Source organism: Neopsephotus bourkii, unplaced genomic scaffold, assembly GCF_033783945.1.
Source record: "Neopsephotus bourkii isolate Nb327-2 ecotype Australia unplaced genomic scaffold, CSIRO-AGI_Nbou_v1 NB_663, whole genome shotgun sequence".
In the NCBI taxonomy this organism is placed as follows: Eukaryota; Metazoa; Chordata; class Aves; order Psittaciformes; family Psittacidae; genus Neopsephotus; species Neopsephotus bourkii.
The window spans coordinates 2201048-2212544 of record NW_026901162.1 but is presented as its reverse complement, the minus strand read 5'-3'; the positions used below and the strand labels follow the sequence as shown (position 1 = coordinate 2212544).

Genomic DNA, 11497 nt, shown 5'->3' with positions numbered 1-11497 from the left:
CAGAAATTATTCTTTTCCCACTCAGACTTTTATCCCTGACGAGGCTGGTCGCAACAAGCTCTTCCGAAAAAGCATTCCATAGAGGGCTGGCTGCCAGGTTGCCTCTGCGCCCCCGGGAGGCAGCTGGATGGTCGTGGCGGAGAGGGAGCGGTTCAGGACCACGGTCAGCGCACGGCGCCCTCCGGCCGCTTGCGCCGGGTGGGGACCGGCGCAGAGGAGCGCGGAGGGAAGGTGGGAAAAGAAAGAATTTCTACCTCGATGCTGATGGTTTCCACCGGGAGCAGCAGTCAAACAAAAGGTCAAAGCATGCTATTTGACCTCCTGCACTATATTTTAAACCGACGAAAGGACAAAACTGTTTCACTGACACAAATGGAGTTGAAAACATGCTTCTTCATTACCATCATGCTCTTCAGAATGTGTTAGTTTGAAAGAGGCAATTTGTGCAGCAATAGAGGTTGTTTTTTTTCTCCTCATTTCAGTGAGTGGCAAAATTGTCTGTTTGCTGAGGGCAAGGGTAATAGCTGCTGATTACCAGATCTAGTGTAAAATTAAGGAGCTAAAAGAGAAAAGGTATAAAGGGGAGAAAGTGGCACACTATGTTCAAAAAGATCCATTCTATATTTCATCCCAACTCCCACCGAAGAAATGTGACAGACGACATCCCTTACTGTGAAGGCACTGGTTCTGCGGTGAGACTGATCCGCAGCACTTCTATGTATGTCCTTGGAGGTGAGCAGGAAAAAGTTAGTGAACCCCTAAAAAAATGCAGAAGTACAACCAGCATCGACTCTTGCTTCCAGCCAAAAGAGGAAGACAAAGACTGGATGTACTCGAAGACTCAAGACTGCTTGAAGTACTTACAGGACCTGTTAGCATTGAGGAAAAAATATCTTGACAACATCAAGAACTTGAAATCCATGCAGATGGCTGCAGATTCCCCAATGTCCACAAAATCATCCAGAACTGGAAGGAAGTCATTTCTTCCACTTCCTTCCAAAGAATCTTCTAAGGTAATTCTTACGAGCTTTTGTCATGTGCTTGGTCCTAGTCTACGAAGCAATTGAAGCTGTATGTCCTGTGTTGATTTTCTGCTTCATTGGTCTCAGGCAATTGTCATTTTACTGTTACATCAGTTGAAATGTTGCTAAATACCTGCAGATTCTTTCTGAATAGTGTGAAATTAAGTATGAATGGTCATAGAAACAAATGTCCTACTTTTGGGTGTGTGTGTGTGTGAGTGTGGAATATGAGAAGCAAAGTGGCATGAGAGTAGGGCAAGTATCTGAAAACATGTTATGAAAGAGTGAGCTGTTCTCTCAATACTCTGGCAGGCTATTTAAATGCCTCTGAGTTCTCCATTATGGTTATTTAAAGCTGTTAATGACTGACAAGCACAGTAATCCCTAGGTTTACTGGCAGTCTTTTTATTGGCATAAAATTACGCAAAATAATTGTAAATTCATTGAAATAAATAGGATTTTTTTTCTGGCTGGTCAGATAGCTTGTCAGTGCTACATTTAGCATCAGTGCAAGCTCTACTGATGGGCTGTCAGGAATGAGAAATTCTTAAGGGTTCCTTACTCTATCCGTTAATAAGTTGGAGGATCATTTTGAGACAGTATAATTCTTTACCCTTTACTGTAATGAGACCACAAAAGCAAAACTGAAATATCATCTTTAGTGCAGACTAGTTCCACATATCCTAAAAAGAAAAGCATTGCAAAGCTTTGTCCTGGTTGCAGTTTATAGGTTGCTTGTCCCTAGACATTTCAGTGGTTAATTTGACTCTGGACTTGATGCAGCGAGGACAAATGGAAGAATTGCAACAGGGGGAAATCCATTCAGGTTACACAACCATGAGCATGACTTTGACAGCAAACACACAGGTTACTCAGTGCAATCTTTAAACTGGGTATTTAATAATGGTGGATGGTGGAAAGAAGGGCTGTTTGGCTGACTTACCCATTAGTCTAGGTAGACTCCAAAAGATTATTGCCGCAGTTAGATGTGTTATAGCAGATTGTCAGAATGGTTGAAGCTAAGCTCTTTTGCAGGCATTCCTTAACCAAAGGACAAGGCTCACACGTTTAGGACTAGATAGCACATTTTTCAATTTTACATTTTGATCTAATACCCTTTCAGACAGTGGGATTTTTCATTTTGTTTTATTAGGCTTTATGTCATCCTTTCAGTGCACAGTGAATCTCAGAAACTAGGGATAATAGGAGGAAACAATATTCAGCTCAGTGGGATGGAGAAGATAGATTTTATAAAGACATTATTATTTAGGCCAGAGAAATAGCTGAAGAGAATGACTGAGATATAGAAAAATGGCCTGGTGGTGCCAGGTGTCAGAAGACAAATCTCAACACTACAGACACAGTCTGTGAACTGACCTTTTACACTGTCAGACAATGATTGTCTTGAAGTAGCAGAGATTTACAGCATGCCAGTTCTGTGATGAGCTGAGCAGTGATGTAGTGGAGCAATACATGACTAACCATCAGCCAGGTGGGAAAAAAATGAGTGCAAAATGGTACTAAAACAATGGACCAGGAAGCTGGGAGATATATTCTGCACAACTAGGCTTCATGCAGGTTTGTGAATCTCTGAGATTTGCCACTGAAAATACTAGTTAGGAAAACCAAATGAATCTCCTACAGGCTGAGGCTAAAAATGCTGTCATCTGACTGTGGCCAGCTAGATCTTATGTATGGACAACCCTGCTACTGACTGGCATGCTAACTCCATGAGCTGTCCCCTTAAGAACAGACAGGGACATGAGCAGGACATGCCACCCACAAGTCATTCTTTCCAACACAAATGGCACGATCACAGCTATCTAGCCTTGGCTTTGCAAAAATTAGGGAGAGGTCATGGAGACTTCTAGAATAGCCAGAATCCTCTGCTTCCTAACTACAGATTTTATGTTAACATATTACAAGGTTCATTTTATCACCAGGCTTGAATGGTTTTGTCCCTAACTACCTGTTTGTGTTAAATTGGCTGTCAGTGGAAATGCACTTCTTTCTCCTACATGCTGGATGATTAATAGGAAAGGACTTTGTTCAGACAACCTTGTCATCATGGGAGGTTTAATCCAAAGATCTCTAGGACCTGGACTAGAAGCTGACTGTGTGGATTCAAAATTTGCCACTTGGGTCTACTAGGAGAAAAGAATGGAGGGGTGGGTCAAATGCTGGAAGTACATAGGCATTTCTTTAAAATGGTTTATAACCTATAAGGGCTTAGTCATAACAGCAGTCACTATTTTCAGTAGATGTGTGGTAGCAGCTATCTTTTAGCACTTCTGAGGATTTCAATCAACCCATAATGTCACAAGGGGAATAAGCTGCCACATCTCTCTTCCTCCACAGAACACGGAACAAGCTGATCCTTCAGAGATGAGCTATAGCATGTATCCGTTGTTTGCATGTTTGAAAACCAAGGTAGCAATTTTCTGACTTGGTATTGCAAAACAATACACCTAGCTCAGACTGGCAAGAAAAATATACAGCTCCTCATTAGGTAGAACACAGCAGGAAGTATTCATCCCATATGGACCTATAGAATTGCCAGCCAAGGCTTTATGACTGCTGCAACATTTATAGGCAGGCATTTGCTTTTTTATCAAGACACAGGCTCCTAATTTTAAACCCTGTGGCTTTCCTGTGGAATTAGCACAGTGTTGAATGACTCATATTTTAGCACACACGATCCTTTTCCATTTCAAAAGGACTTTAGCAATTTAGATCTGTATTCATTTCACCTAACCTAGGCATTTTAATAAGATGCTTGATTTAGTAACCAAGTTACCCCACAATCCCTTTGCAGCTAAGAGAAAGAGCTGCCTGCAGAGGAGAATTCAGCCTACCTGAGGCCTGACTCATCTTCTGAAGATACTGGAGCCCTGCATTAATTACAGAAGGAACCCCGCATGACTACGTTTCTAATGTGTGTCTCATTAGGTGCCTACTGCTAGGTAGAATAAATTAGGCCACAAAACCCATCTGTCACTTAGCTGCCTAATTAAATGGACTGATGCTGGGGTTCTGAGGGATTTTATAACACCTGGCTGGCAGTGTCCAAGTGGAAGATGTTTGGTGTTGAGCATGTAACAAGATGGACATTTGTTAAACTGCTGTCCCACTTTCTTTGATGGCTGCAACCTGTGGAGCAGTTTGACCTATGTCCTTTTCTAGCTTGAAGTACAGAGTCAAATACAATGTTTTCAGCTTCCTTATACAGTTTGCTCATTAAGAGGTCATTGTGCCCAACCCTTAACTAACCTTTTTCTCCCTATCTGATCAACAGGCATCCACAGAAAGAAAAGGCCCACAGTCCAGTTCAGATGTAAGGGAAGCAATAGCTTTCTTTGACTCAGTTATTGCAGACCTGGATTCAGAGAGATGGCGGAGAGTTCCTGACATGGATCTGCCAAATGTGGATGTTGATTTTGATGGTGCAGTATAAGCCAGCCAAAATAAGATTATTTTTGGTGTGCAAAGGGTAGAGGGAGGAGTGGCATTGTAAGACCATGTGTATTTGTTTAATGAACAAGGTTTGCCTCCAAGTTTTGTTTCCCAAATCTAGAACCATTGCACACAGCATGTGAAAGTAGAGTAATATATTGCTTGTTCCCTGCTGAAAGGGCACAACTATTTTATGTGTGGCCATTACATGACCAAATGTAGCATGCATAGTGCTGGAATAGTGCTTGTTTTCTGGTCAGTGTTGAATTCTTTCTTCATCTGTTTTTCATTTTTAACGTTGAGAAATGGTTGGATATTTTCTCTCCAACCAGCAAAAAAATAAGTCATTTAGAAATAAGGCTAAATAATGGTACATTTCCACCAGAAATTATGGGATTGCCTGACTAAATGAAGATGTCATCTGAGCTTACCTTCTATCCTAGTATAACCAGTGGGGAGAAACTGACATTTCTCTCCTTTGTCTTAGGCTAAAGTGAGTATCTAAAAGAGGCCTGATTATCTGTGTCTTAGAAGTGTGTATAAAGGGACTAACTATGACATAGCTGTGCATGTAAATTATCACAGGTAAACTATTAACACTACATTATCTTACGTCTTTCAGTTGCTACCAGCACAAGCGAACACAGTTTACATTCAAACTGGATCCTTCGTGCTCCCCGGAGATACTCACAAGAGACTGCCCAGACAGCAAAGGCTGCAAACCAATCTCAAAGAAACAGCCAGCGGGGAACCACTAACTCTAGGAAGAGGTTGGAAAGACATCCCATGTACTTGCCCAAAGCTGTGGAAGGGGCATACAGCACTTTAAAATTTAAGCCCAAAACACGTAAAAAAGAATACTGAAAGAATATTCCCTCTTCAGCTGAGGATAGGATATCTGAAATAGGGCATGTAAGGCTTGCTTTTGTTTTTTAACCTCTGATCCATCTCTTATGCTGTGGAAGTGACGTGTGCAGTCACTGAAGGTTCTTTGTGTGGGACATATTTTAAGCCATGGCTGTTTCAATGTTGGACTCATATGAGGGTTTAACTCATTGAGTTCATTGTGCCTAACAATATTCTTTGTCATTCAGCTTGGGGGGAACTCCAACTTGACAAGCCTTTTTTCTGGGGCTGTTATTGAAAGCAATGATTCAGAGGTTGCCTGGTGCAGTAATTTTTCTTTTGAGTCTAGTACAGCAGTTGAAGCAGTTCAGTGAATATGTTGGAGCTTTTGCACCACTGCTTCCAACTTCAGAGCAGTGAAGCAGAATTTTCTCTTTTTTTTTTTTTTTCCACGGGAAAATTTGTATGTGCCATCATTGATTCTGTGATCTGAGGGTGTACAACAGCACTGAGTACAAGCAAGCTGTGGTACAAGCAGAAAAAGCTGCAGTGAAGGAATCAGCATTAGAAACCTGTGTTTGGAGGAATTGCTTCAGTGTGAATTGAAAAAACAAGCTATCATGTGCTCTGCTTGCTATTGGGAATTGTTCTGTCCTTGTATACAACATCAAGGGATTCATTACATGCAAAAATGCATTCAACCATTTTTCATATGGTTACACCACCTGTTAGGTTTTTTTTCTATTTTAACACCCAGTTGCTGAATCTAGACATCCCAATGCATACTGGAAAAGCTTAATGTCTTGGAAAAGAGCACTCTGAGATTAAATTGGAGCAAAGGTTGTTTCCAAATGCAGCAGACAACCTGCAGGCAAATCAACTGTATTAGCTTTAGATTATATCCGACATTTGGTACTCTGCTGCTTCATCGTTAAAGACTATGCATGAGGAAGAATGCAGTCTAGAATGCAGTCTAGAAATGTTCCTCTTTGGGCTTTTTAGTCTTAGAGGTGGTACATCTTCCACGGCATACTTGGAATTGTTAAGACCTATGTCTGCCTGTTCCACTGTGTACAGCAATGTACAAATGCATATGAAGTGACAAGGCAATAACACCCTGTGGAAATACGAGCCTATGGCCCTTCAGATAACGCAATACCATTTATATCACAGGCATCAATCTGAACCACAACCCCCAGCTCATGCTTTGTTTTGAGAATTTGCAAAGGTATTTGGGATCAAGCCTTTGCTTACTTTAATTTTTTCCATCTGGTGTTCAATTGGTGGTTCACTGTGACAGACGGATCATGGCAGCATTGGTATGACCAGCTGGTGATTCACTGGTGATTTCTTGTTTCTGTGTTCAGTTGTTTTCATGCCCACAGGCTTGGATAAATTTCCTAAGGCACTAGCCATCAATATAACCCATCTGATACATCATAAACTCCATGAACCTTGTGCCCATGACACAGAAGATTTGGCAGGTGGCAGTTCTTGCTGACTTATCTTCCTAGTCTTTGGGACTGAGTTAATCAAACAGCATGTCTGCTGTGTGGAAGTACCTCTCAGATCTCACTGATCTAGGACACTTTCTGTCATGAGATAGGAGAGTGCCAAAAAAACATATGTTTCTGCATTCAGAGCCGGCATCTCCTTTTTGATTAAAGCATTCTGCTTTTATTCTGGTGGTGTTCATGAAGGGGAAGAATTGTTTCTGCAGCACTTTAATTCTGGAAGTACTTTTGCTGCTCTTTGTCTAGTCTGTATCCTCTTGAAAATGACCACTTTAACCAACAGCATTAATATATATTCATGAAGAGATTAAATGGTCTACATTTTGTTTTCCTTTTGTTGGTGCTTGTCATGATTAGTCTGTATTCCCTGTACAATGTTGCTGCCTTTGTACGTCCCCAGTCCTTTCTTGACTGTCCTGAGCTGAGCATCGTAAGTGTCATCAAAAATGTTCTGCCTTTGACATGACCATTCAAGGCCACTTGGTCAGGTCAGATAGCCAGAGCACAGCATGTTCCAAACACACCCCTTGTTCCTGACATGCCTCAAGGTTGCAGCTCTGTGTATGTGTGAGAGGAGAGGTCAGTGCTCAAGCCTGCATATTTTTGGCAACCTTGTTACCCTGAAACCCCTCTCCAAGCAGAATCTCATCTGAAATTGCCAAGGAACATTCTTACTAAGTGTGTGGTCACCTTTTTGCTACTAGAGTCTGTTAAAAGGATGGATTTTGACAGAAAACCTCACTGTCTTTTTTAGTTGCTATCACAGAATTAGGAGTGTGAATAATTAAAATACTCATGAAAGAAGAAGAAAAGGATTCCAATGGTGTTCTGCCCTGGGCTGTGCTTCGTGTTCATAGTGCCAAGGTTATATGCATTGGAGTAGCTGATCTTTTGCTATAGTTTTAAGGATGCACCGTGATGTGCAGAAACAAACTGCTTCAGCATGTTTGACCTTCCCTGTGACTTCTGTCTGTCCTTGTAAAACAGGCATCCCCTATCCTCTGGCTGTGACAGAGGGTCAGGGTCCCCCTGCTGTCCAACACTCAAACTCTAGTGTGAAATGTGTTTGCTTTCATGAGTAAGAGACAGAGGAGGAAAATAAGAGGTGTAATTTCAATTTGAATTCTGTGATTGGTTTGTTTGGTTTTGGTGTGGGTTTTTTTTCTCCTTTTCCTAAAGGTCGTTTCAAGCCTTCTATAATCTTGGTAAATTTTAATTAAGCAAGTAAAATAAAGCAGTTTTTCTCTGAGAACATTTTCTACCTCCTGTCCCGTAAATGTAGACAATCTTCTTTCTAATTCTAGCATATTAACCCTTGTTTTCTCCTCACTGGACATGTCTCAGCTCTAATAGGGCTATGGAGAGTGGTCCTAGCATCTTAGGCCACTCTCTGGGGAAGTGAAAGCTGGGGGAGCTTTGGCCAAGCCAGGTCTTGTGTTACCTGTGTGAGAAAATGGCAGTTGAACGTAAAAGGAGCCAGAGAGAGGAAAGGTAAGCATTTCCATCCTCTGTGCTGTGTCCTCAGAGAAGGGTTTATTGTGGATGGCAGCTCCTTCTGTATGCTCTGAGAGGGAACCATGTCCCTACCTAACACTGACTCACCCTAGGCAGTTTTCCAAGTTTCCAGGAGCAGTTGATTCTCCTTGGCTTCCCTGAATTATTTCCCCAAGAGCTTTGGAGGCAGAGCTCTCTGCCTGAACACTAAAGGGACCCTATTTATATTGGGTAGGGTCTCTAAATGACGTTGCTGCAACATGCAGTTGTTTTCAAGCATTGCAAAGTTGGAATTAAGCACTACTTAATTAGGCACCTACTATAGGTGCTCTGATAATGCAAATTGTACAGAAGAATTATTCATGACCAGCAGAGCTCTTCATGTCCTAGATCCCTTGCAGAGATTATTACTGAGCTCCTTCAGTCATGCCCCCAGGCTCCCAGGCCCTGATAATGAAGAGCATCAACTAGGAGTAATATCAATCAAGGCCACTGTATGTGAGCATTCCCGGCAGCACTGATTCCAAAACCGCTTTCCAAGAGTGCGTTGGAGTAATGAGCAAGACCTTTAGGAAGGTTTCTCTTATTTTGTTTTTCAAATCTGGGTCAGCTGAAGTACTGGGGTATTCCAGGTTCTTCTAGCTGCTGTCACTGCTGAGTACTAGCTCTAAACAGACTCTGGCTGTGAATTTCTGTGATGCCACATCCACAGCTGTCCATAAGAAATTAAAAACACTGTGTACAAGAATCCAGTAACTGAAGAGAGATGAAGGCTCTTGAAGAAATCATGTCCCAGGGGAGTCAAAATTACTTTGTCCTTTTGTGTGCAGCAACTCAATGTAATCATGATACACATAAGTGAGCTGAAATTGTAAGCGTCTTTGGCAGAATCAGAAGAAATACAGGTGCTAATGGAAAGTTGGCAGCTGGACAAGATGTACACTCTGGTTTGAATCTTGCAGTGCCGTAAAGTTGCAGTGAAGGCAGAAGGTGTCAGCACTATAGTAAGTAATGCAGAAATCCTCCAAGATAGCGCATAGCAAAGATGGATAGTTATCTGATGCTCCAGATTGAATGGGGTGTCTAAAAATACTGGATTAACACCTACTGGATGTCCTCAAAGTCTTCGCTGCTGTAGGTCCAGTTTACTTCTGCTTAGGCTAATTCAGGAGAGCGCCTGTTATGTTTTCATGATGGAGTGGCCCACAAGGAGATGAAAGCAGCACGAAGCTGGCCAGTCACCACATGGTGTGTAGGGGGCTTTTGCCACCTTTTAGACCTGTAGCTCTGAGTTATGCCCATAGTAAAGTGGAACCAAGTTGCATCAAGTCAGTGGAACGACTTGTGACTTATCTTGAGTTTAACAGCTAGAAAAATGTATTCTTCTAAAAGAATTTTGAGGGCAAGTCAGAACATATGAGTCCAGCTGCTTCAGACCAAGCTGCAAAGCAGAGGTTAGAGTCTTACTTGACTAGCAATAATTTAGTGCAAGGTCATAAGTTTTTTACTAACAAATAAACAGGCTTGTAATATTAAAAAGTTATCTTCTCTTTTTAAGGCAAGACCTGGGATCATCACTTGACTGGCTCCATGATTATGGTACCCTGACCCCTGCCAGAAGAGGAGGTGACCTATTAGAGAAAATATAGGATGGATTTATGGAATTAAGAGATGTGTTCTACCCTTTTATTAAAGTGAGACTGAGAAGGAGCAAGACCTCATCAAGAAGCCTATGGCCACTGCTAGGGACTAACTGCAAGCACCACAGAAGTGAAATGTGTGATCGCGTAGAAAACTTTCACTTGTAAGCGCTGGGGACTGTCATTTGTCTCAGTGCAACAGCTCTTGAAGGAGATTTCTAGGAAGGTAGCTAAAACTGTTCCTTGGCCACACGGTGGCAGTTCATTCCTAGCTATTCTGCAGCCCTCCTAGTTCTCTGGTCAGCAAGAGGACAGGATGAAAGGGAAGTAAGGGAAGTGTTTTGTCCTGCTTCATCAACAAACGGTCAACGTGTGTATCTGTTATTCACTCCTAGGCTCCTTAATTCATAAGCATTTTGTTCGGCAGTTTCCAATTAACATCAGTGCTTTAAATGAGTTTATTCTTATAGGGAGATGATTCCTTAAGAATTAAATAAGCATGACACCATAGAGGGCACTGAGACCTCAGTAAATCGTGTCTGAGATGCTGACCACTTGCCCCTGACTGTGTCTGAAAACAAATGGACAAAGTAATGTCATTGCCAGAAACAATGCGCTCAGGCATAGAAAATATGAAGATGGATTAAAAACAATAAGCAGAGGATTTGAAGATTCAGATGTTCAATCTGGAGATAGGCTTGAGCTAAGAGTTTCTGACCTGATGCTGAAATTCCTCCCAAGGCCCAGGAGAATCAGTAGATGAGGTTTCCAGCTTCTTGGGGTCTGTATTGCTGTTATTCCAAAATTTGTTAATCCTAGCATTTCAGTTAGTCAAAAGCTAACCTGCTCCTGCATCAGATGCTGCTGTGGCTTCCAGGGGTATTTTTATACTTGGTGCATGCATTCTAAACTTCTAGAGGTTTTCATCTACAGTGGAAAAAAAGCAAAAACAGGAGTATGTCTTTGCACTGGTTATGACTCCACATCAGCAATAGGAGCTTTCATTAATTCAGATGGCTCTATGGTCACAAACTGTTCAGATGAATGAGGTTCCCTGCATTAGTAAGGCCTTGGTATAATATCAGAGCTGGGACTGCTCACAAACAGGATTTTAGTCTGGGCTTGCTTGTGGTTTGATGTATGACACTGCATCATTTTTTACTGACAAGCAGTACCGTTGTCTCCAGGTAACTGTATGGGGAACAGCAAAGGGAGAAGTGGATTGATCAACAATAAATCACTCTGTACTGTTCCTAAGTTGGAGCTTGCTTTACTATCACTTCACTGTGGAGAACTAATTCATCACATTCTTACCCTTTAATAGCTTCACTTTTTAGTTTCCAATAAGCAGAATTAATTTTTGCCCCCCCCCCCCCCCCCCCCCCCATGATATAGGTCTTTGGAGTGCCAGGAAAGTGAGCAGTTCAGCGGCAGGGCTTCGGTGTGAGCAGAGCTGACCTGTAATTACAGTTGAATAAACTGAAGTGAGCATACTAGGGGCCAGATTTGCAGTTGCCCTTAGTGGGAT

General features: G+C 42.0%; 1 protein-coding gene across 1 annotated transcript; it reads left to right on the top strand.

The window, feature by feature from the left end:
• Positions 1 to 599: 599 nt before the first annotated feature.
• On the top strand, positions 600 to 5339 carry CUNH13orf42 (chromosome unknown C13orf42 homolog). The gene is made up of 3 exons (XM_061353057.1): positions 600 to 1013; positions 4318 to 4465; positions 5098 to 5339. Exons 1-3 carry the CDS (start codon positions 600 to 602, stop codon positions 5337 to 5339), a joined length of 804 nt encoding a protein of 267 aa, XP_061209041.1.
• Positions 5340 to 11497: the final 6158 nt, after the last annotated feature.